The sequence below is a fragment of the Mus caroli genome, unplaced genomic scaffold (assembly GCF_978045245.1).
Source record: "Mus caroli unplaced genomic scaffold, Mus_caroli_1 scaffold_13, whole genome shotgun sequence".
NCBI lineage: Eukaryota > Metazoa > Chordata > Mammalia > Rodentia > Muridae > Mus > Mus caroli.
This window is the reverse complement of record NW_028227268.1, coordinates 43,096,400-43,120,080: the sequence shown is the minus strand read 5'-3', so window position 1 is coordinate 43,120,080 and position 23,681 is coordinate 43,096,400. Positions and strand designations below refer to the sequence as shown.

Below are 23,681 nucleotides of genomic sequence, written 5' to 3'. Positions count from 1 at the left end.
AACTTTCCCCCCTGCATTCTGCATTCAAAATCATATCTTAATATCTCAGTATTAGGTCATTAAGTGTTTTAACAGTTCATCAAGACTGTCAGATTGGAGCTGGAGAGATGGCTCAGTGGTTGAAAGCACAGGTTACTCTTGCATAGGATCCGCCTTCCTCTGCCTCCGAGTACTGGGATTAAAGGTGTGTGCCACCACCTTCTAGCTTGGCTTTTTTACTTTAAAATTTGTTTTTTTCAAAGTTTAGTGTCTTTACCTCTTATCAAAATGTTTGTCTAGGCCTAATTCAAGATAAAAATCTTTATCTTCAACCTTCTCTCTGGTCCTTTGTTGTTGGAAATATTAAAAAAGAGAGAGAGCCCATTCTGCACTATACCCAGCTACTCTCTGGCCCCAGAGGTCTCAGTCTTGCTGCTTCCACTAGCCCCAGCTCCAGTTCACCTGCCTCAGAGCCGCTTGTACCTTTCCAGCCATCTACGCCCTGCAACTAGCCATCACAAATCCCCTTAACCCAGTAAATCAAAACCTTTTTGTTTTAAATTGGATATCTTTTTTTATTTACATTTCAAATGTTATCCCCTTTCCCAGTTTCCCCTCTGGAAACTCCCTATCCTACCCGCCCTCCCCCTGCTTCTATGAGGATGCTTACCCACCGCTCACCCACTTCTGCCTCCCTACCCTGGCATTCCCCTACACTGGGGCATTTAGCCTTTCCAGGACCAAAGGCCTTTCCTCCCATTGATGTCCGACAAGGCCATCCTCTGCTACATGTGCGGCTGGAGCCATGGGTTCCTCCATGTGTACTCCTTGGTTGGTGGCTTAGTCCCTGGGAGTTCTGGGGGATCTGGTTGGTTGATATTGTTGTTCTTCCTTTTGGGTTGCAAACCCCTTCAGCTCCTTCAGTCCTTTCTCTAACTCCTCCATTGGAGACCCCATGCTCAGTCCATGCTCAGTCCAATGGATGGCTGCGAGCATCCACCTCTGTATTTGCCAAGCTCTGAAAGAGCCTCTCAGGAGACAGCTCTATCAGGCTCCTGTCAGCATGCACTTCTTGGCATCTGCAATAATGTCTGGTGTCTGTATATGGGATGGAGCCCCAGGTGGGGCAGTCTCTGGATGGCCTTTCCTTCAGTCTCTGTTCCACACTTTGTCTCCATATTTCCTCCCGTGAGTATTGTGTTCCCCCTTCTAAGAAGCACTGAAGCATCCACACTTTGGTCTTCCTTCTTCTTGGGCTTCATATAGTCTGTGAAATGTATCTTGGGTATTCCAAGCTTTTAGTCTAATATCCACTTATCAGTGAGTGCATACCATGTGTGTGTTCTTTTGTGACTAAGTTACCTCACTCAGGATGATATTTTCAAGTTCCATCCATTTGCCTAAGAATTTTATGAAGCCATTGTTTTTAATAACTGAGTAGTATTCCATTATGTAAATGTATCACATTTTCTGTATCCATTCCTCTGTTGAGGGGCATCTGGGTTGTTTCCAGCAGGCTTTTATAAATAAGGCTGCTATAAACACAGTGGAGCATGTATCCTTGTTACATGTTGGAGCATCCTTTGGGTATCTGCCCAGGAGTGGTATAGCTGGGTTCTCAGGTAGTACTATGTCCAGTTTTTTCAAGAACCTTCAGACTGGTTAACAGAGTAGTTGTACCAGATTACAATCCCAACACTGGAGGAGTGTGTTCCTCTTTCTCCACATCCTCGCCAGCATCTGCTGTCACCTGAGTTGTCAAAACTCTTAAAGCTTATAATTATCAGTCAGTTTTATATATCAATAAATTCTCAATTCACAAGATGCCCAGACAATAATTTTAGAGCCAGTTGATAATGACACAAGCTGCCCACCTAGATTAGACAGGTTATCCCAATCATTCTATCCTTCTATGATATTCATAGCTATCTGTGGCTATTTAAAGCCACGTGGAATCTGAATCCTCTTTCTTTTCCTCCCATCTTCCTTCCTCCTCTCTGTTCTCTCTCTCCCGTTGCTAAAAATCTCCACCCGCCTTCCTTTTCCACTGCCCAATCACAGGCTTCTTGTTGTATTAATATTTAAATTAATTGGAGGAAAATTCTGCTGCATCCTTCATGATTGAATCATTACTGAGGCTAGAGAGGTGGATCAGCAGTACTGGCTGCTCCTTCAGAAGGCCTGGGTCCAATTGCCAATACCCATGTAATGGCTCACAGTGTCTGTAACTCTGGTCCCAGGGGCTCAGACACTCTTTTCTGGCCTTATTGGACACCAGGCAAGTATGCGGCACACAAACATACATGTGCACAGCATACTCATCATACACATAAAAATTCAAATGTTTGTCATTTTCTTTGACTATCTGTGCTAATGGAGTATTTTCTTCACAGGTATTGAATTGAAGCACCTTTGTTTGGAATATATGACCCCATGGCTGTCAAATCTAGTCCGTTTTTGTAAGCATAACGATGATGCCAAACGACAAAGGGTTACTGCCATCCTTGATAAGCTAATAACAATGACTATAAATGAGAAGCAGATGTATCCTTCTATTCAAGCAAAAATCTGGGGGAGCCTTGGGCAGGTATTGAATTTACACTGACACTTATCCAGTGCCTCTTTTGTGCTAGTAATTCTTGGTTTCCATGTTATACAGAGCATACTGTTCTGTCCTTCAGAAGCATGTAGACACATACCCAGCCCTGTAAATAGCTAATGCATCTCAGAGCTCTCTTCCTTGCATAATTTTATAGAGTTTAGCTATAGGCACCTGTTGTCATTCCTAGTAAATAGCATTTAAATATGTACTTAGTCTCTATACACTACAGATCTCTGTCACTTCTTCTCAGTGATGTTATTTAGAACATCTGCTTGCATTTATAGTTGTAGCATAGATACAACTTTCCTTAACCTGACAAGGGAGGTGCACGTTATTCCTTCAAAATAATCACTTAGGGAAGCAGTGCCCTTAACTTAGACAATGTTGTAAACCCTATAAATGATTTTAATTGGCTTTGGAGCCATTTTTCTGAGTGTATGGTATTACTAAAGTAATTAGATTGGCCATATGTTACTGTCTTAGAGCACAGACACAATGTCTAAGCAGCTGAAGATAGACATGCAAAGATGTTTGACCTCTGAAGGAGTCAAGTGGCGCCCTCATCCTTCCCTGCATGTTTTGCAGGTCTCTTAGGTCTAGAACTTTGAAAGTCTCTAGTAAAACAAGATGTCCATTACTTAGGCTCTTTTGAGTATTTCTTCATTAAAGGCAGTATGCTTGACAGCAACATGACTTTCCTTGTCTCACCAGATCACAGACCTGCTGGATGTTGTGCTTGACAGTTTCATCAAGACCAGTGCAACAGGAGGCTTAGGGTCTATCAAAGCTGAGGTGATGGCAGACACAGCTGTGGCTTTAGCTTCTGGAAATGTGAAATTGGTGTCGAGTAAGGTAACCACTTTTTCTGTACCTCTTGGACTGTGCCATAGTATATCTGTTTATCATCTTGAGAGTTTTTGTCTTATAAGCTAAGTTTAAACAGATTTGAGTGAGTGAGTGTGTGTGTGTGTGTGTGTGTGTGTGTGTACACGTGTGTGCCTGAATGTCTGTGTACACGCATGTCGTGGCACACATGGATGGAGGAGTCAGGATAATTTGTGGGAGTCAGTTATCTCCTTCCACCAGATGGTTCCCAAGGTATGGAGCTGGACAGTGTGCACCCTAACCTGCCGAGCCGTCTCATCCATCCTGAATTTAGTTTTTACAGTTGTACAGTGTCTGCAGAAATCAGAAGAGGTTGTCAGAATCCCTGGAACTGAAGTTGCAGAAGGTTGTGATCTGCCATGTGGGTGCTGGGAACCAATGTTACCTCTAAAAGCAGCAGATGCTCTTAACCTCTGAGTCATCTCTCCAGCACCCTCAATTTTATGTGTGATAGAACTTCTAGTCTTAGGTTTTTTTAAACTTGTTCTTCTTTACAGGTTATTGGAAGGATGTGTAAAATAATTGACAAGACTTGCTTATCTCCAACTCCAACTTTAGAACAACATCTTATGTGGGACGATATTGCCATTTTAGCCCGCTACATGCTGATGCTGTCCTTCAACAACTCCCTCGATGTGGCAGCTCATCTTCCCTATCTCTTCCATGTTGTCACTTTCTTAGTAGCCACAGGTCCCTTGTCCCTTCGAGCTTCCACACATGGGCTGGTCATCAATATCATTCACTCTCTGTGTACTTGTTCGCAGCTTCATTTTAGTGGTAAGTTCCTAGAAGGTGATCTCTCTTTACCAGCTCTTTCTCAGCTTTACCTTACCTGACTGCTATAGGTTTCTCACTGTAATAGTATTGACTCACCAGGCCTACAAGCAGGAATTTGAAATTTTATCAAACAAGAAAATAATAAAAATAACTTGCACACCATAGAAAGCTACACCAAAGGCTTTCTTTGTCATGCAGATAGTTGTAGTTATCATATAACCTAAAAGTGTATTATTAGTTGATAGTGTTGGCATTACTGGTGCAGGCTTATTATATAGCCACTGGTGTAATGCATCAGGAATTTGATTTAGGGAGCATGGTTGTGTGATTTTTGCATGATATTTACATTTTATTTAGTTGAAGATGAAACATACCACTCTAGAGTTAAAATATTGGTATTTTCTTTTTCTTTTACAGAAGAGACCAAGCAAGTTTTGAGGCTCAGTCTAACAGAGTTCTCGTTACCCAAATTTTACTTACTGTTTGGCATTAGCAAAGTCAAGTCAGCTGCTGTCATTGCCTTCCGTTCCAGTTACCGGGACCGCTCCTTCTCCCCTGGCTCCTATGAGAGGGAGACTTTTGCTTTGACGTCCCTGGAAACCGTCACAGAAGCTTTGTTGGAGATCATGGAGGTATAGAAAGAAAAATGACAAGAAACCAAATTAAAATCGTATTTAAAATGTGTAATATGAAAGGTATAATGTCACAGGAGGGAGAGACAGGTAGATTGTGTGAGCTTGAAGCCAGCTGAATCTATGTAGGGAATTCTAGGCCAGCCAGGCCTACATAATAACACCTCATCTGAAAAAAAGTCTGTCATATACAGAAGAAATATTGGTTTATTCTGTTACAGTACACATTGTCTTTCTTTACATTTATCTTACTTTATGTATCTGAATGTTTTGCCGGCATGTATGTGTGTACACCACATGTGTGCCTGTTGTCCAGGGTTGAGAGAAGAATCCAGAAGAGGACATCAAATTCCCCAGAACCAAAGTTAAAGATGGATATGAACCACTTTGTGGATTCTAGACACAGAACCCATATCTTTCCTCTGCCACAACAAGTACTCTTAACTGCCTAGCCATGTCTCTAGCCCCTAGAATGTGTTTTTTATAGCAGATAACACTTAAAGACATGAGAATATTAAATATTCCTAGAAACATTTATGTACACATATATATTTAGAGTATTCTATTTTTCAGGCATGTATGAGAGATATTCCAACGTGCAAGTGGCTGGATCAGTGGACAGAACTAGCTCAAAGGTGTGTCCTCAGTTGAATAGTAACTAGAACTGTGTGTGTATTGTTGAAAGTAGCTATTGCAGCAGCAGCAATCTCGTATTATAATGTGCATACACACAAAGGTTTTCATAAGTTACTTGGCTCTTTTCATTGCAGATTTGCGTTTCAGTATAACCCATCGCTGCAGCCAAGAGCTCTTGTGGTGTTTGGCTGTATTAGCAAACGAGTGTCTCACGGGCAGATAAAGCAGATTATCCGAATTCTTAGCAAGGTACCTATTCCTCTTTTCCCAAAGATTTGTTCCAACTTACAGTGTATACTTCAAGTTTTGAAAAACACACTAAAATATAATAAATGTTACTGGCACTGCAATTATATATTTGTTAAGCATTTAAACTTTTTTCCTTACTGCAATTCTTTGAAGTGATGAAATCTTACCTAACCACCTTTAAGTTCAGCATTGTGGCCCACGCCTTTAATCCCAGCGCTCCAGATACAGAGCAGGCAGATTTATTTGCGAGTGTGAGGTCAGCCTGGTCTATGTAAGCGAGTTCCAGGAGATGATTGAAAGAACTTGTCTCACAAAGGAAAAGAGAACAAAAAGTTCCTTCTAAAGGAGTGTTTACCTCTTTTTCTAGTCAGGTGGACTTAATCAGTCGTGAAAGCTATACAGCTTTATGACAATGCCCTTCTTATTAGAATGTAATATAGAAATATTTTAAACATAAGTATAGAGTATTCACCATTTGTAGAAATTGTCAAATACCTAAATGTTTCTCAGCTAAATCTGAGATTCATTGTAGGAAGTGATGTTTTATTTCAATGAAAAGTAAAAAAAAGATTTCTGTTTCTCTAAAAGGCACTTGAAAGTTGTTTAAAAGGACCTGACACTTACAACAGTCAAGTTCTGATAGAATCTACGGTGATAGCACTAACAAAATTACAGCCGCTTCTTAATAAGGTAATCATTGATATTGAATTCTGCTTGTGCTTTTCTTATACAGAGTTTAGGAAATAGGGTGGATTGAAAAGAGTATAAAGAAGAAATTATAGTCAACATGGAGCCTCTTGTCACAGAGTTAGAAAATAAGAAAATAACCTAGCCTGGTGGCCCACACCTTTAACCCATCACTCACGAAGAAATAGCTTGGTCAGCATAGCAAATCTCAGGACAGCCAGGGCTACATAGAAAATATTTGTCTCAAAAGGAAGGGAGGTGGGGTGGAGAAAGAAGGATGGGGAGAGAAGTGGGGGAGAGAGGAAAGGAAAAGGAAGGGTTGATTGGAAAGAGGCAAAGTGGAGCCTGTGTCACAAGTCTTAGTAGTTTGAAGAAGAGGAAGAAGAAGTACGGAGCATCTTTTCTCCCGTGCTTGTTTGTGATATTTTTTTCTCTTTGGTACTAGAAGAAAGTTGAGCTGGGTGGTGGTGGTAGTGCAAGCCTTTAATCACAGCACTTAGGAGGCAGAGGCAGGTGATCTTTGTGATTTTGAGGTCAGCCTGATCTACAGAGCAAGTTCAAGGACAGCTATAGCTACCTAGAGATAATCCTGTCTTGTGGGGGTGGGGTACGGAGAATTGAGTATCACATATGTATCTGGTAGTGCTTAGAGATATACAAAGTTCACACGTGGCCTGTGTCTGGGCTGGGTATGGATGTTGAGATATGGACAAGTCAAGTGAACTGCCACTCAGTGTGTTGTTAGTGCTCACTGCTGGAGGGATGTAAAGCCAGGAGCAGGGTACCTGCTCATCAGAGGTGTCTGTCTGCTAGCTTAGGGTGTAACCAAAGGAATAGCACTTCCTTAGGATGTATTAGACCCTGGGGACAGTCTCCACCAAGGGAGGCATGGAGTCCATATGAATAAGAGTTTATACTAGTAAGAGTGATACGAAGTTGTAGTGTCTAAGTAGAGCTAGAAGTAAGTAGGACAGTGAGGTGCTAGATAAACCAACCTTGTAGACAGTTGACAGAGAAAAGTGTAAAGATTGAGTAGAATTAACTAGCATTCAACATTCTTGGAAATGATCGTTTCCTAGGTGACAGTATGGTAAAAAGCAGGACACAGGTGACCCAGAGAAGGGAGGAAGTGCCTGCAGAAGGACGATTAGCCTGGACACTGTCTGCAGTGTAACCAGGAAGTGGCAGGTGTCAGTCTACTATAGAGAATCTGCCAACTCTGGGTGCTGGATTTGGCATCCAGCATTGGGGGAATCCAGAGGAAGCTCAGGCTCTTAGGCTAGCTTACGGTACTTGTAATCAGATACACGGAGCCAGCCAATGTGCATCTGTCTGTTCATGGTTCTCAGAGAAGAGAAAGCACATTCACTTGGTAGGTAGCTTGCTCTGGTTTATGCTGCAGCATCATGGAAGACAGTGTGTCTTGGTTCACCTCACTCACTGGAGTGGGTCTTTTTTTCTAGGACTCACCCCTACACAAAGCCCTCTTTTGGGTTGCTGTGGCTGTGCTGCAACTAGACGAAGTCAACTTGTATTCAGCCGGCACTGCACTTCTGGAACAAAACCTGCACACCTTGGACAGTCTCCGGATATTCAATGACAAGGTGCGTAAGCTGTCCTCTGAGGTCACATTGCTCACAGTGAGTCTTCTCTTCCTTGTCTCCTATGGCTCTCTAGATGTCAGAAGAGGTCCATAATCTAGATATTACGGTAGCGTGTTTTATTGTGAATATAGTTCCTTAGTAGCTCACTAAAAACTGTTTAATCCATAGTTCCTATATAAAAATAGCCAAGAACAGTGTGCCCTACAACTAGTGATTAGAATAGACATAAGGAGGGCCGGAAAGATGACTCAGCAGCACTGACTGCTCTACCCAGCACCCACATGGCAGCTCACAACCATCTCTAACTCCAGTCTCAGGAATCTAGTGCCCTCTCTGGCCTCCTTGGACACTACACATACATGATGCACAAGCATACATGGAAAGAAACACCCATGCACATAAAATAAGCAAATACATTTTTTTTTAATTTTAAAATAATACTGAAGAGGAATAATAGCTACCACACCAGGTCCTGTGCATTCATTACTGGTTATCTTTAGTAGCATCCTTCATCCTTGTTTATTTTTATTTATAGTGTGTGTGTGTGTGTGTGTGAGAGAGAGAGAGAGAGAGAGGGAGGGAGAGAGACTATTTTTTCAGTTAATCAATAAGAAAACTTATTTTTATTGACTGTGTACTTGAAGAAAAATCTGTACAATTAGTAACAGGTAAGCAAGTTGGAGACTCTCCAGACAATTTTTGCCAAGTCTCACTTTAAAGTATACCATTAGCACCCCCTTCACATTGATCACCATAGGTAGGGGTTGGATTTTGGTTTAGAGTATAGAGGATAAAATAAAGCAGCCCAGAATTGGGCTAGTGATCTGGCTTAGCAAACAGAGGCACTTACCATCCAGCCTGACGACCTCAGTTCAGTTCCCAGGCCTCACATGTGTGCTGAGTAAATGCAAACCGTTACTTCACAGCCAGTGCAAAAGTATGTTCCTTTTGTTCTGGAGAAAAACAGAAATAGCTTAAGAGAAAAAAGAATGTTCTTTTGAAGAAAATGTGTGTGCACATGTGCACACATTCGAAATTATCTTGAAATGAACTGAGCTATGTGGAAATAGAACATGGCCTGAGTGTGAAGATAACCTGGTCTAAAGTACTTGTTTGTTTGTTTGTTTGTTTGTTTGTTTGTTTGTGGTATAGAATGTTTCCCTGCATGTATAGCATATGTGTATCACATGTGTGCCTGGTCTGGTGCTCCTGAGGTTAGAAGAAGGAAACTTCTTCTAGAAGTTAGATCATCTGGAACTGGAGTTACAGGTGATTGTGAAGTGCCATATAGGAGTTCTGGGAAGCGTTCTCAGGTTCTCTGTAAGAACAGCAAGTACTCTTAACTACTGTGCCATCTCTCCAGCCCCTAAGTGCTTGCTCACTGTACATACTGTGATATAGACCCAAAACAGCTGGAAATCTAGGAAATGTGAAACTATGTAGCTGTCCAGCAGCCACGGGGTAAACTGGATTTACCTGAAAGAGGGGCTGGAAACAAGGTAAGGGGGTAAGAAAAGGATAAAGCCAAGACAAAGGTTCTGATCAAGGCTCAAAGTTTAATAATAAGCATTGCGTATATAAAGGAAACAAAACCACAAAATCCATCCCCTTCTTTAGCTGAAGTATGTTGTAGAGCAAGATCAACACAGGCAGCTGAAACTTCAAAGTTTCCATGGGAACCTGCAACTGCAGCTAAGACAGATGTCTCTGTCCAGGTTGATAAGACCTGTCATGGCGAACGTTCAAGGTCTGCTTAGTCTGCTCAAGGCTGGGAAAAATGCTCAGCCTTTTCAAGGCTGGGAAAGGCCTACTCAAAGCTGAGAAGGCTACAAAACTAAATTATAGATAGAAGATACCTTGAAGTTTATCAGTCAGACCTCTGTTCACAAAATGGAAAGGAGTAAAGAAGTTACTGGAGTATGTCTGGCTCTGAGCTTCTTCCCTTCTCTACTAACTTCATTGCTCAGCTCTGGAATTGATTGAGATCATGGTAGTTGCAAGTGATGGCTAGCTATTGGCTATTTGTATGTTAAGGATATTTACAAATAAATATCTGAAGAGATAATTTCTTTCTTACCTTTACATCAGAGTTAATAAAGCTTATTAAAATCAGCAGACTATTCTCTGGGATGGTAGAGGTAGAGTAATAGTGCTTGCCCTTCGGTCCTGCTCCTTGAGAGGCTGAAGCAGAGGCAGTCCTGGTAGGAGTTGGATATCAGCAGACAAATGATAAGAGTGCTTGCCTAGCATACATAAGGGTCTGGGTTCGAGCCCCAGGAACCCCTGGCCCCAACATACAAAACACACACACACACACCCTGTTGTAAATTAAAGCAATTTGAGTTATCCACTATTTTATTATTTATCTTTTTTTACTGTCTTACACCAGTTAATTTATAGTAGCTTAAATGTTCTTATAGGTGTGTCTGTTATCTAAAAATAATTTCTCTGAAACAGACAGTACTACTTAGCATGTGAAAGCTGGTAAACGCAAGTAAAAAAAGTGACTTTTTAAGCAAAATATCTGAACCAAGAATACAAAGTATGCTTGGGGTTCTAGTACTGGAAAATGAGAAGGGAAATTTCTGTGCGAACTCCACCAACTGTCTATCTCCTGATTGTTTTTAATAGAGTCCGGAAGAAGTATTTATGGCAATCCGGAATCCTCTGGAATGGCACTGCAAGCAGATGGATCACTTTGTCGGACTCAATTTCAACTCTAACTTTAACTTTGCACTAGTTGGACACCTCTTAAAAGGTAAAGAAACTTTTTGTTAGAATGTTTTGTGAAATTGTATCTAGAAGCCAAAAGTAACTAAGAAGAATTGGTTACCTGAGATAAATTGCTGTAATCTAGCATATATGTTTTACTTTAAATGAAAAACATATCTGTATAAGTTGTTTCAATTAGTATTTAACTAAAATCTAGTTTACATATCAGACCTTAAAAGAACAAAGTAGTTAGTAGTAAACTTCCCCCAAGACTTAATTGCTGTGTGACTAATTACTAGAACACTGCACATGATGTCATTTCCGTGTGCATATTACGAATGTTATTGTATGAGTAGAATCAAGAAGACTTAGGGATGAGGTCAGTCATAGAACACTGGGTAATTTTCTAGCATTGCCAAGGAATAAAAGAGATTTTTTAGTTTAGAGCACACTGCTGTTCAGATATGATCGTAGACACTCTTTGACTTGTTTCTAGCATGTTTTGGGGTTTTTTGGTTTGGTTTGGTTTGGTTTCTTTTGTTTTTTTGTTTTTGGTTTTTTGAAACAGTGTTTTTCTGTATAACCCTGGCTGTCCTGGAACTCACTCTATAGACCACACTGGGCTCGAACTCAGAAATCCTCCTGCCTCTGCCTCCCAAGTGCTGGGATTAAAGGCATGCGCCACCACGCCTGGCTCTAGCATGTTTTCCATCAATGCTCTTTCTGTTAGAGTCCTGCCATTCTGGTACCTCTCTTCCAGTTTCATTGCTGTTTTTATAGTTAACCATCTCCAACTAGACTGGAGCTAATGTGCTTCTACCTAGCTTTAGCTGCTCATTGCTGGCTTCATAGCTTCAGAGCTATGCTTTAATAAGGTGCTTATTTATAAAATAAATAAATGTTAAGGCAAAGGCAGGTAGAGTTCAAGGCCACCCTAGTCCTTAGCTTTATAGTGAAACACTATCCCCAAAATCAGGAAAAAGACAAAAAAACAAAAATAAGGAAGCAAAAAAAGGGGGGGGAATAATTTTTAAAGATGTATTTACGAGTGATTTGCCTGGGTGTATATATGTGTAGCACCTGCGTACTTGTTACCTGAGAACTAGAGGTATAGGCAGTTGTGAACCCCTCTGTGGGAACCAAACTCTGGTCCTTAATTTCTGAGTCATTGCTGTAGCCCCAAAGGAGAAACACTTTTAAAATATTAGCACCCTTACTTCAAGTGAAATCTCAAGGGGAGCTCTAATGCGCAGTTTTGTTTGTATTTATTTCTAACCTCTATGCTTCTTTAGGAAATGGAAAAGTCAAGAATGCCCTTTGTTTCCTAATGCCTTCTCCTTTAGGGTTTCAGGGAATACCCTCTTCTACACATTTTAGAGTTCTTAATTGTATGTATAATTAACTTCACATTTTTATGTTTTACCTTCACAAATGGCTATTCTTGGATGGCAGGAGTTTTCCTTTTGTTGTAGAGTTACTTGTCACAGCATAAGAGCTCAAAAATTTGTTCATGGACTAATTAACTGGTTATTTGTTGTTTTTTTCTTTTTATAGGGTACAGGCATCCTTCACCTGCCATTGTTGCAAGAACAGTCAGAATTTTGCATACACTACTAACTCTCGTTAACAAACATAGAAATTGTGACAAATTTGAGGTGAATACACAGAGTGTGGCTTACTTAGCAGGTAAACGCACGTAATTGACTAAATCAGCCTGACTCCACTGTTGTCTTAGAATCAGCAAATGATGTCCTTGCCTAGCTTTGGCCTTGCAGCTAGTCTTTAGTCCAGTAGAACATTCACAGTTCAGTCCTTTGGTATTTGAAAAGGTAAAGGTTTTGCCAAAATAGTTTTCATTATAAAAGAATTTGCACTGGAATCTGAAATATATTAAAATCAAATTGCCTAAGCCTATCCCGGCAGGCTGTTGTAGCCTTCTCTTCTGCCCTCTATGTAAATTTCATTAGCATCACTTGTTATAGTCTCTCAAAATGGACATGATGCTTCAGTTCGAACCAATCTACTACTGTCTCCACTCCAGTTTTCTTTTTTTTTTTTAAATATTTATTTATTTATTTATTTATTTATTTATTTATTTATGTAAGTACACTGTAGCTGTCCTCAGACACTCCAGAAGAGGGCATCAGATTTCGTTACAGATGGTTGTGAGCCACCATGTGGTTGCTGGGATTTGAACTCAGGACCTTTGGAAGAGCAGTCGGCACTCTTAACCACTGAGCCATCTCTCCAGCCCTCCACTCCAGTTTTCTACAGGGCTTCTGCCTCTTCAGTATTAATTCTTTGTGCTGTTTGACCTGGGCTGCCTGTCCAGTCCCCGCTATTTTTTTTTTTAAAGATTTATTTATTTAGTTTAATTATATGAGTACACTATAGCTGTCTTCAGACACACCAGAAAAGGGCATCGGTTTCCATTACAGATGGTTGTGAGCCACCATGTGGTTGCTGGGACTTGAACTCAGGACCTCTGGAAGAGCAGTCAGTGCTCTTAACCATGAGCCATCTCTCCAGCCCCCAGTCCCCACTATTTTATTAAAGTGCTTTTGTATGTCTGTCCTTTCTCTACTGTGAGTACTCACAGAATGCAGTCTGAGGTATGGTTTGATGGAAGACGCCCATTCTCTAACAAATTTCCGGTTTTGCCAGCTTGTTTTGTTTGAAGCATGCAACCTCGAACAAACCGTTTTACATCCCAAAATATTTTATCACTGCATTTCAGATATATGCCTTGCCTAGTTTTTGTGATTATTGAAAGTAGATATGCAATCAAGTGCTTGAGAAAGTAAGGTGTTTATCAAATGGCTTTGTTTTATGTTTATGCAGTCTTTCAAAGCAGTCTGTAAACTCTTGAGGATAAGTCTATCCTGTGTGTTCATCCTCTCACTCTCCAGGCCTTTTTATGTACACATAGAATAGTACATAGGAATGGTAATAGCCTCTTAAGTTTGGAAGAAATGAAGCCTGTTTTATCAGCTTTTCCTTTTCCTATTAGCTCTACTCACAGTGTCTGAAGAGGTTCGAAGTCGCTGTAGCCTCAAGCATAGGAAGTCCCTTCTTCTCACTGATATTTCAATGGAGAATGTTCCTATGGATACATACCCCATTCATCATGGTGACCCCAGCTATAGGTAAGTGGGCAGGCTCTCATCATTACATAGATGGAGTCAGGCTTTAGTTTCCATGTGGTGGAGATCGGCAGCAGAGGACTCTAGAAGGGAGCAGAGTGGCAGCTCCAGATGGTCTGGCAAGTGTAGCTATCAAAGTTTGCTCTACAGGTCATGGTATTTTATATAGGCAGTATTAAAGTTATCCTAGTCTGCTCTTATATTATCATTAGTTCACCTCTTGAAACACAAAACACTTGAATAAGGAAGAAAGACAATCTTGAAAAGTTTGCAGAAAAGGACCTGAGGAAAAGCCTAACATGAAATACAAGTACCATTGCATCCCTGATGCTAAGAACTAAGAGTGGGCAGGAGGGTCAGCTGAGTGGGTAAAAGCACTTGTATTCTTGCAGAGGTCTCAGTTTCTCTTAGTTCCCAGCACCCATGTGGTTGTTCATAGCCATCTATATTCTAAGTTCCAGAGGATCTGACATTCTCTTTGGACTACCTTGGATAGCAGACACATTGCTAACATACACGCATGCAGGCAGACACTCACATATAGAGTAAATAAATATTTTAAGAAACAACGACAAAAAGTGATGTAGGAGGGTAAAAAACATTCGTATAAACTGTTTATTATTGTCATTACCATTTAAAACCTTTCTGTAGTGTAGTTTTATTGTTATTGCTTTGATGCAAGCTCTATGTGTCTTTGGCTGGTCTGTAACTCCCTATATAAAGTAGGCTGACCTTGAACTCAGAGAGATCTGCCCCCACCAAGTGTTAGGATTAAAGGCATTCACCACCGTGCCTGGTTTCTGCAGTGTAGGTTCATGTGAGAGAATCATAAAATTATGACTACTGTTCTTCATGGCTTTATGTAGGTTTTTTTCCCCCCAATATAACATGAAGTTACATAAATTCCATCTTTGGGGTATTATTCTATAATGTGAATTAAACATATTATATCATTAAATTTACTAATATCTTGCTTTTTTGTAGTAAAAAGACTGCTCCCCAAGGACTTGACCGAGACTGCTACAATGTATGCAGGCTTTCCTAATAAACACCGTGCTCAGAAGTCTTACTCTTTAGCCAATGCCATGATTTTATTTTTTTTGACCCTTCTTTTGGTTATGGAAAGGAAAAAGTAACATTACCTGTATTCAGGAAAGCTTAATTCTCAAACTTAATTTTATCAGTTTTTAAATAATTCAGTAATACAGTTACCTATTTAGACTTATTTTCTCTAATTATAAAATTCAATGTAATAAGTTCAGAAGTTCTATTACTCAGCATCAGTTAATGACAGTGTATTTATTCTGTATTTGAAAAGTGCTAAGAAAATGGATGTTAAATGTTCTCACCACAATAAATGACAAATATGTAGGGTAATATATGTCCTATATTAGCATATTTAGGCATTTTCAAATACCTTTTTAAAAAACATGTTGTTCAGCTGGGCAGTGGTGGCGTATGCCTTTAATCCCAGCACTTGGGAGGCAGAGGCAGGAGGGTTTCTGAGTTCAAGGCCACCCTGGTCTACAGAGTGAGCTCCAGGACAGCCAGGGCTACACAGAGAAGCCCTGTCTCGAAAAAAAAAAAAAAGAAAGAAAGAAAGAAAAAAAAAAAGAGAAAAACCATGTTGTTCAGTAAAAATATACATTTTTTTTCTTGTCAAATTGAAAAGTTTGGAGCCATATGTGGTAGTAAATGCCTGTGGTCCTAACACTTACAAGGTGGAGCAGGGGGTTTGGAATTCAAGGTCATCCTAGCTATATATTGAGTTTTAGGCCAGGCTCAGCTACCTAAGACCTTGTTCCAATGACAAACAAAATAGGAGTTAGAGGTGTAGCTCCGTTGGTAGAGGATTTTTTTCTGGTATGCAGAAGGCCCTGAGATCAGTCCCAGTGTTGCAAAAAACTGACTGACTGTAGCATGCACACCTGCCTGTCTTCTGACTGTGGTGTGCACACCTGCCTGTCTTCTGACTGTGGTGTGCACACCTGCCTGTCTTCTGACTGTGGTGTGCACACCTGCCTGTCTTCTGACTGTGGTGTGCACACCTGCCTGTCTTCTGACTGTGGTGTGCACACCTGCCTGTCTTCTGACTGTGGTGTGCACACCTGCCTGTCTTCTGACTGTGGTGTGCACACCTGCCTGTCTTCTGACTGTGGTGTGCACACCTGCCTGTCTTCTGACTGTGGTGTGCACACCTGCCTGTCTTCTGACTGTGGTGTGCACACCTGCCTGTCTTCTGACTGTGGTGTGCACACCTGCCTGTCTTCTGACTGTGGTGTGCACACCTGTCTTCCTGGCACCTAGGAAGTAGAAGCAGGAATGGAAGTTCAGTGTCATCCTTGGCTTCATAACAAGTTTGAGGCCAGCCTGGGCTCAATCAGTAAATATATAAGTCGTTCTGGGTTTCACCAGTTTAGGGTTAGAATACTAGCCATGCACGTGTGAGGTTCTGGATTCAATTCCTGTCCTGCAGAAAAGAAAAAAAGGTTAATAAAATTATGCACTATAGTTCTTCCTGTTTAGCTTCCTGGGGATACATTAAGAGTTATACACTAAGAGCCAGCTATAATGGTACATATCTGTATTGCTAGCATTCTGGAAACTAAGGCAGGAGGATTGGAAATTCAAGACCAACTTAGAGCACATAGCAAGTTCTGGGCCAGCCTGGGCAACTTAATGGAAAGTTATCTTTAAAAAAAAAGGAAGAAAAGTTTGTGTCCTATGGCTCTTTAAAATGCAGTTTTTGAATTAATTGATTGCCATTGTTAGGAAATAGGACAGCTATTAGGAGGGAGTGAACAGTGGTTATATTGATTATCTTCTTGTTAATTAATTCTTCTAAATTGTTTCAATTTCTCAGGACACTAAAGGAAACCCAGCCATGGTCCTCTCCCAAAGGTTCAGAAGGATACCTTGCAGCCACCTACCCAGCTGTAGGCCAAACCAGTCCCCGGGCCAGGAAATCCATGAGCTTGGATATGGGACAGCCTTCTCAGGCCAACACAAAAAAATTGCTTGGTTAGTTTATCTTTATTTTATATAAATTTGTACGTTATTGTTAGTGTGAAAAATGGTTAGTTACTGTCCCTCTTGGAAAATTAATTGAAACTATTTAGATTGCCAACATTTTTTTTTTTGGTTTTTCAAGACAGGGTTTCTCTGTGTAGCCCTGACTGTCCTGGAACTCACTTTGTAGACCAGGCTGGCCTCGAACTCAGAAATCCACATGTCTCTGCTTCCCTAGTGCTGGGATTAAAGGTCTGTGCAATCACTGCCTGGCTAGATTGCCAATATTTACTGTTTTGATGTAAAAAACTCTTGTGACTTCTGAATTTAATTTATTTTATGTGTATGAGTGTTTTGCCTGCATGAGTATGGATGCATACCACATGTGTACCTGGTGCCCATGGCTGCAGAAGGGTGTTATATCCCTTGGAACTGAAGTTACAGACATTGGTGAGCTTCCTGTGCTTGCTGGGAAGTGATGCTGGATCCTCTGGAAGAGGAGCAAGTGTTCTTACTCACTGAGCCATCTCTCTGCCCTTGTGTGGCTGGCTCTTCTAAGGGAGTTTGATTTTAATGGATGAGTTTGGCTCAGCCATGTCTTCAGACAGAGAATTCAGAATGAGACTTTGGAATGGCTTTGAGTTTGATTTGGTTTTTATTTCTGTGTTTTTAAAGTCTATTTCCAAGTACTATGGCTTTTGATTTGGGGGCCTAGATGGCAGTGATGAGAGTCGTTAGCTGTCTAGAGGAGAAGAAGCACTGCTGTATAGAGGGCTGGAACGCTAATGTTCCCTAACATACCATTCAGAAGGAGAATGGGCCCCTAAGAGATCTGGAACCATGTAATCTTTGAAACAACAATACAAGGTATTTCTTAATAACTATAAGACAATATTCCTTTTAGAAATTCCTATCTGTGTGTATGCATGCAGACAGGTAGAGATTGGAGGCAGTCTTGGACTGTCAGTTCTCTCTTTCCACCTTTATGTGAGATCTGGGCATTGGACTCAGGTTTTCAGGCAACAAGGCAAGTGCTTTTACCCACTAAGCTATCTTGTTGACCCAAAATAATGATTTTTGACAGTTCTATCAACATTCCTATGAGAAATGCTTGCACAATGCTAAGCCTTTCATGTCCAGTAACTGATGAGTGAGTTCCTGAAAGAGGATACTCGCTGACCCACAGAGCACGTGTGAGACAGTACTTGCTTGCCCTTCATTGGCTGCCACTCTAAATCGTTACTCAGATTATTGGTGTGTCTAACCCGTGATAAATACTATGAGTATGGACTCTAGTTACCCATGCAAACATACTTAGTATCATGAGATAGTATTATGCAAAGGTTTGCTCATAAGGAAATTGGTGAGCAAACAACAAAGTGTAACACAAATAAACTTCCAGTAAAAGTTGAAAGGAGAAATAACAAATGCCAGCCATTGTTACAGTTCAGTCTGTCGTCTCTCTCTATTTGAGTTCCCTTCTGTTAATCCTGTGTCATCAGTGATTTCTGGTTACTCTGTGTTTTGTCATTATGGATTTTCATACCAAAGAAGTTGTAAGTGAAAAACTAACCTCAGAAAATGCAGTATTGAATTCCTTCAAACTCTGTTCTGAGTAGAAAAAACAGGGTCTATGCCCTTTAGAGAAGGGCTTATCCTTTGGTAGTTATGACTTAAAGTCAGCTGGTGACAACAGTGTATGGCGGTGGCATTAAAGCAGTAATGCTTAACATTACTGAGGCTCTTAGGAAATTAAGAGGTAATATTTGAGCCAGATTTCAGAGATTTAGACCATGCTAGCCAGGTGGACAGGTACAGGGTAAGGAAAGGCATGCATGCAAGAGGAAGCTTGGTAAGGGAAGAGAGTGTGGGAGCAGTGGCCATGGGTCAGAACATCAGAGCAGGTGCTTGGGGGAAGGAGGCTGGAGAAGCACAGCGTGGCTGTGAGAAACAGACCAGACAGCTGGCTGCATGGTAGCTCAGCTCTAGTCCCAGCCTTTCTCTGGTGGCATTGGAGCCAGAGGCCGGTGCGTCTCTATGAGGGCAGTATGGTCTATGCAGTGAGTGCCAGGAGAGCCAGGGGTATGTGGAGAGATCCTGTCTCAAAACAACAACAAAGACTACAGTGATAAGAGATTTACCACATCATACATCCAACAGAGATCTTCATTAAGGAAGGAACAAGATGCATTTGTTTTGTTTGCTTGTTTGTTTGTTTGTTTGTTTGTTTGTTTGTTGTTTTCTTACATTTTCCTGACAGCCATGTAGAGAGAAGTCTTTTTCAAGGGGACCATTTACAAGATTGATTCAGCAATCTAAGAGGAAAACCCAGAGCCAGCACACACTAAGGCAGGAGCTGTATGTGAGGTCTGTTTCCAAAGGAGAGTGACCAGGACAGAGAGATGGACGGGGTGGAAGGGAGAAGACTGTAAACGATGCCATAGGTTTCTGGCTTCACAAACTGTCAGTCAGGTGTGACTGTGCTGCTGCTGAGCCTCATGAGGTAAAGGCAAGCTAGAGGCCACTAGCCATGTAATGTGTTTCATGGCGGTACCCCATTGGTAAATAAAATAAAATAAAAATTAACTTAAATGGCACTTTCCCTGGCTGAGCTGAAACTATTATTTTCTACTACTAACTATATATCTGGAGGAAATCAAACCAGTGTGTGGAAGAGGCCGCTGCATTCTGTGTGGACTGCAAGACTTGTCACAGCAACCACGGAAAGGCAGCAGCCTCCGTGTCCCTCCACTAATGCACAGATGAAGGAAGCATAGTTCTACAGATCCACAGGTAGTAGCCATGAAAACGAAATCCTGTAGTTGGTGACAGCATGGATAAAATTAGAGATTAGTATGTTAATTAAGCCAGACACAAAATGAAATGTTACATGATGCCCCTCTAATGTGAGAGCGAAGATATGGCTCTTATGAGTGTTAAAGACAGAGTGATGTCTTAGTTAGGGTTTCTATTTTTGTGAAAAAACTCCATGACCAAAGCAACTCTTATAAATGAAAACATTTAATTGGGGCTGGCTTACAGATTCAGAGGTTCAGTCCATTATCAAAAAAGGCAGGAAACATGGCAGCGTCCAGGCAGGCATAGCATGGTGCAGGAGGAAGGTCTATGTCTTGTTCTGAAGGCAAACAGGAGAAGACTGACCTCCAGTCAGCTAGGAGGAGGGTCTCAAAGTCCACCCCCACAGTGACACACTTCCTCCAACAAGGCCACACCTACTTCAACAAGGCCACACCCACTAAGAGTGGCACTCCTTGGATGAAGCATATTCAGAAACCACAGATGTCACCAGAGACTGGTAGGCACTAGGGAACAAGAGGGTTACTGTGCTCTTGTACTTAGGGCAACTGTGGGGAGCTACAGTGCACATCTACATTTCAAAGCTAGAAGGAGAGTTTTGAGTGTGTGGCACCTTAAAGAACCTATCAATGAGTTCATTATGATACCTGCCATTGTGATACCAGACTGGGCAGGTAGATCTCTGTGAGTTCAAAGACACCCAGAGCTGCGCATAATGTGAGATTTTTGTCTCAAAACCAAACAAACTGATAAATATTTGAAGAGTTAGATAATTGAGCTGTAGGAAGAGAAGGAGATGACAGAGTAGAAGAAAAGGGACAGTAGGACAAGATCAGTAGCATGCCTACCTCCAAGCACTGTAGAAAGCACTAGTAGGCTTCAGAATCCTTAGCAATGGGACTACAGTCTAACCACCTAATCACTCATGACTTCTTCCGTTTGCACGAAAGGAAGAGACTGACTGGGTGTAGATTCCTTTGGCCTTGGTATTTGTGATTTGTGATTATTCATTTGTCTTGGTACATGAGGGCAACAGAACACTGAACTGTCAAATATCACTTGTCAGATCTTGTAATATTGGCTTCAATTCTGCCTTTGAATTCATTTAAGATAAATATTTCAGTCTTTTGCCTTTTCCTATGTGTGTGCTTCTGAGCATTAAACCAAGGCATAAGAATTCCAGGAAGACCAACAGAGTCAACTAACTTGGTCCCTACAGGCTCTCAGAGTCTGAACCACCAACCAAAGAGCATACAGGGGCTGGATCTAGGCCTCCCCACTTATATGTAGCAGATGTGCAGTTTGGTCTTCATCTGGGTCTCAAACTACTGGATCGGGGGCTATCCCAAAAGCTGTTGTGTGCACATGGATTATGTTCTACTCACCAGGCTGCCTTGCTTGGCCTAGTGGGAGAGGAAATGTCTGGCCTTGAAGAGACTTGAAATGTCAGGGTAGGAGTTACCCAGGGGGTCTCTATTTGCTCAGAGAAGGGGAGGGAGGATGGGGAAAGGATTTCGGGGGGTGGGGTAACCTGGAGGGGGGCAGTGAATGGGATGTAAAGTAAATAAATACGAAAAATAAAATTAAAACAAACAAAAACAGAGAACTTAACTCACTAGCAAGTTCTCTACCACCGAGCTACATACTCAGCCCCAGATTGTTTTGTAGAACTGCTACAAGAAGAGACATTCCCTGAGTGTAATGAGCAAAGGTAAATAAATTCTGAATAATGTCTTATAAATATTTGTACTTAAATAAGAGAAAGACGTTTAAATACCAGTGTACACGATTGGGTGTACCCTCAAAGCCAGAGTGAGATGAGACCACTTGTTGCCCTTCTGAAGTGTTTCCTCGTGTATCTGCTTGTTAGTACTTCTGGGCATGCATATCTTTACAGGTTAAAGTAAAACTTTAATTTTTCTCTATATTTGGAGATTGCTCATCTGTTAGTGACTGTTTCTTGATAACCAACTCAATTTCCATACTTAAAGGGGCCATTTAAGTTTTTCTATGCTTTGCACTGATCAAAATCTAATCCTTGTATTTGTTATGGATACTTGTTCTTCTTGGTGGAGTCTAGTTTATTCTTGGGATAGTGAATATAACCTAAAGTTTCTGGTTTTTTTGGGTTTTTTGGTTTTTTTGTTTTTTTTCGAGACAGGGTTTCTCTGTGTAGCCCTGACTGTCCTGGAACTCACTCTATAAACTAGGCTGGCCTCAAACTCAGAAATTTGCCTGCCTCTGCCTCCCGAGTGCTAGGATTTAGGCCAGTAAAGTTCCTCCTTTTCTGGAAAGCTGTGAGGCCAGGCCCCTTAGAGAGGAAACGAGAATAATGCTAAGAAACTCTGCTCCAGGGATGTCTCAGCTTGTGCTCAAAAGTAAAAGCTTACATTATTAGAATATTGTGATTTGTAGACACTGTGGTTAATAAACTTTCATATTCTGTAACTTTTGTTCATAGGAACAAGAAAAAGTTTTGATCACTTGATATCTGACACAAAGGCTCCTAAAAGACAAGAAATGGAATCAGGGATTACAACACCCCCGAAAATGAGAAGAGTGGCAGAGACTGACTATGAAATGGGTGAGACACAAAGCTGATGAGTAATGAAGATGGCTGCAAACCACGAGGAGCACAGTGAAGACACATTTGCTTCCATCCAGACCTCAGCGCCTTAGGCTGCAGTGCATAAGCATGTGCTCTGCGCTCTCTTGCCCTTAAGTGGGCAGGAAAAGAAATCAGCTAGTTATGCCAGTGGAATGTGCTGAAGGGGCAGAGGCAGCAGGTCCACATACTTGAGGTCTGCCTGGGCTACACTTGAAGAGACAGGAGAATCTCCATGAGTTCAAGGATAGCCTGGTCTACGTAAACAGTTCCAGACCAGTGTGTATGGCACAACACTGCAAGTCACTAACTGTTATATTGCTGCATACATAACAACTCTGTATGATAGTAATATTGATAATTAAGATGTCTGTTTAAGGAACTGTTGAGTTTAAGATGTAACATTAAAATCTGTTGAGTAGATTATACTTTGCCTACTAATAGAAGTACTTACATTAACCCATATCCTACTGCAGAAACCCAAAGGATTCCCTCCTCGCAGCAGCACCCACATTTACGGAAAGTCTCAGTCTCTGAATCAAATGTTCTTTTGGATGAAGAAGTTCTTACCGACCCAAAGATCCAAGCGCTGCTTCTTACTGTTCTGGTAAGGGGAACATCTTCCTCCCCGTTCACTCATTCATTCATTTATTCATTCATTCATTCGTCCATTCATTCATTTTTGAGGCAGGGTTTCACTATGAAACCCTGGCTGTCCTATACCTCACGCTGTAGACCAGGCTGGCCTTGAACTCCCAGAGATCTACCTGCCTCTACCTCCCATGTGCTGGGATTAAAAATGTGTACCACTACTCCTGGCAGGATTTTCCTTTTTGAGGGTTTTTCGTCCTCAAATTTTTTTTCCAGTTTGCTCTTAGCAGGCCCTTAAATATGGCAAACATGGAAGAAAGATATTTTCATGTCATTAAAACAGAAAGTTTCAACATAAATTGTTTACCTGTTTTTGCATCTTGGCAGGCTACACTGGTAAAATATACTACAGATGAATTTGATCAACGAATTCTTTATGAATATCTAGCAGAGGCCAGCGTTGTGTTTCCCAAAGTGTTTCCTGTTGTGTAAGTATCTCCTGTTGTTGGTTAATCGCCCTGTATCTGTCTTTATGTCAGGTGCTCTGTAAAGGTGTAGGAAATGTGCTTCTCAGTGGTGTCTTCTGCCTGTAGAGTGGGCAGGGTGGCTGCCATTGTTATCCTAGAGAGGGATCACTATAGTTCTCCAGGTTGAGACTACGGAGAGCTCTGGAGAGGAACACATGCTTAGCATGCCAGGGCCTGGGTTTGACCCACAGCACCCAAAACAAAACACAGAGCTGTGGGGCTAAAG

At 41.3% G+C, this 23,681-nt stretch overlaps 1 protein-coding gene across 6 annotated transcripts in view; it reads left to right on the top strand.

Annotated features, from left to right (window-relative positions):
* Window positions 1-23,681, top strand: part of Nf1 (neurofibromin 1) — a 247,835-nt gene that overhangs the window by 211,179 nt on the left and 12,975 nt on the right. For all 6 annotated transcript variants that reach the window (XM_029483491.2, XM_085829768.1, XM_029483494.2 and 3 more), the window contains 15 exons: window positions 2,373-2,566; window positions 3,293-3,433; window positions 3,964-4,243; window positions 4,661-4,875; window positions 5,449-5,510; window positions 5,646-5,760; window positions 6,349-6,450; window positions 7,911-8,051; window positions 10,683-10,809; window positions 12,318-12,449; window positions 13,774-13,909; window positions 16,770-16,927; window positions 22,194-22,316; window positions 22,814-22,944; window positions 23,316-23,416. In XM_029483491.2, coding sequence (XP_029339351.1) covers window positions 2,373-2,566; window positions 3,293-3,433; window positions 3,964-4,243; window positions 4,661-4,875; window positions 5,449-5,510; window positions 5,646-5,760; window positions 6,349-6,450; window positions 7,911-8,051; window positions 10,683-10,809; window positions 12,318-12,449; window positions 13,774-13,909; window positions 16,770-16,927; window positions 22,194-22,316; window positions 22,814-22,944; window positions 23,316-23,416 — 2,158 coding nt within the window. The remainder of the gene's footprint in view (window positions 1-2,372; window positions 2,567-3,292; window positions 3,434-3,963; window positions 4,244-4,660; window positions 4,876-5,448; window positions 5,511-5,645; window positions 5,761-6,348; window positions 6,451-7,910; window positions 8,052-10,682; window positions 10,810-12,317; window positions 12,450-13,773; window positions 13,910-16,769; window positions 16,928-22,193; window positions 22,317-22,813; window positions 22,945-23,315; window positions 23,417-23,681) is intronic.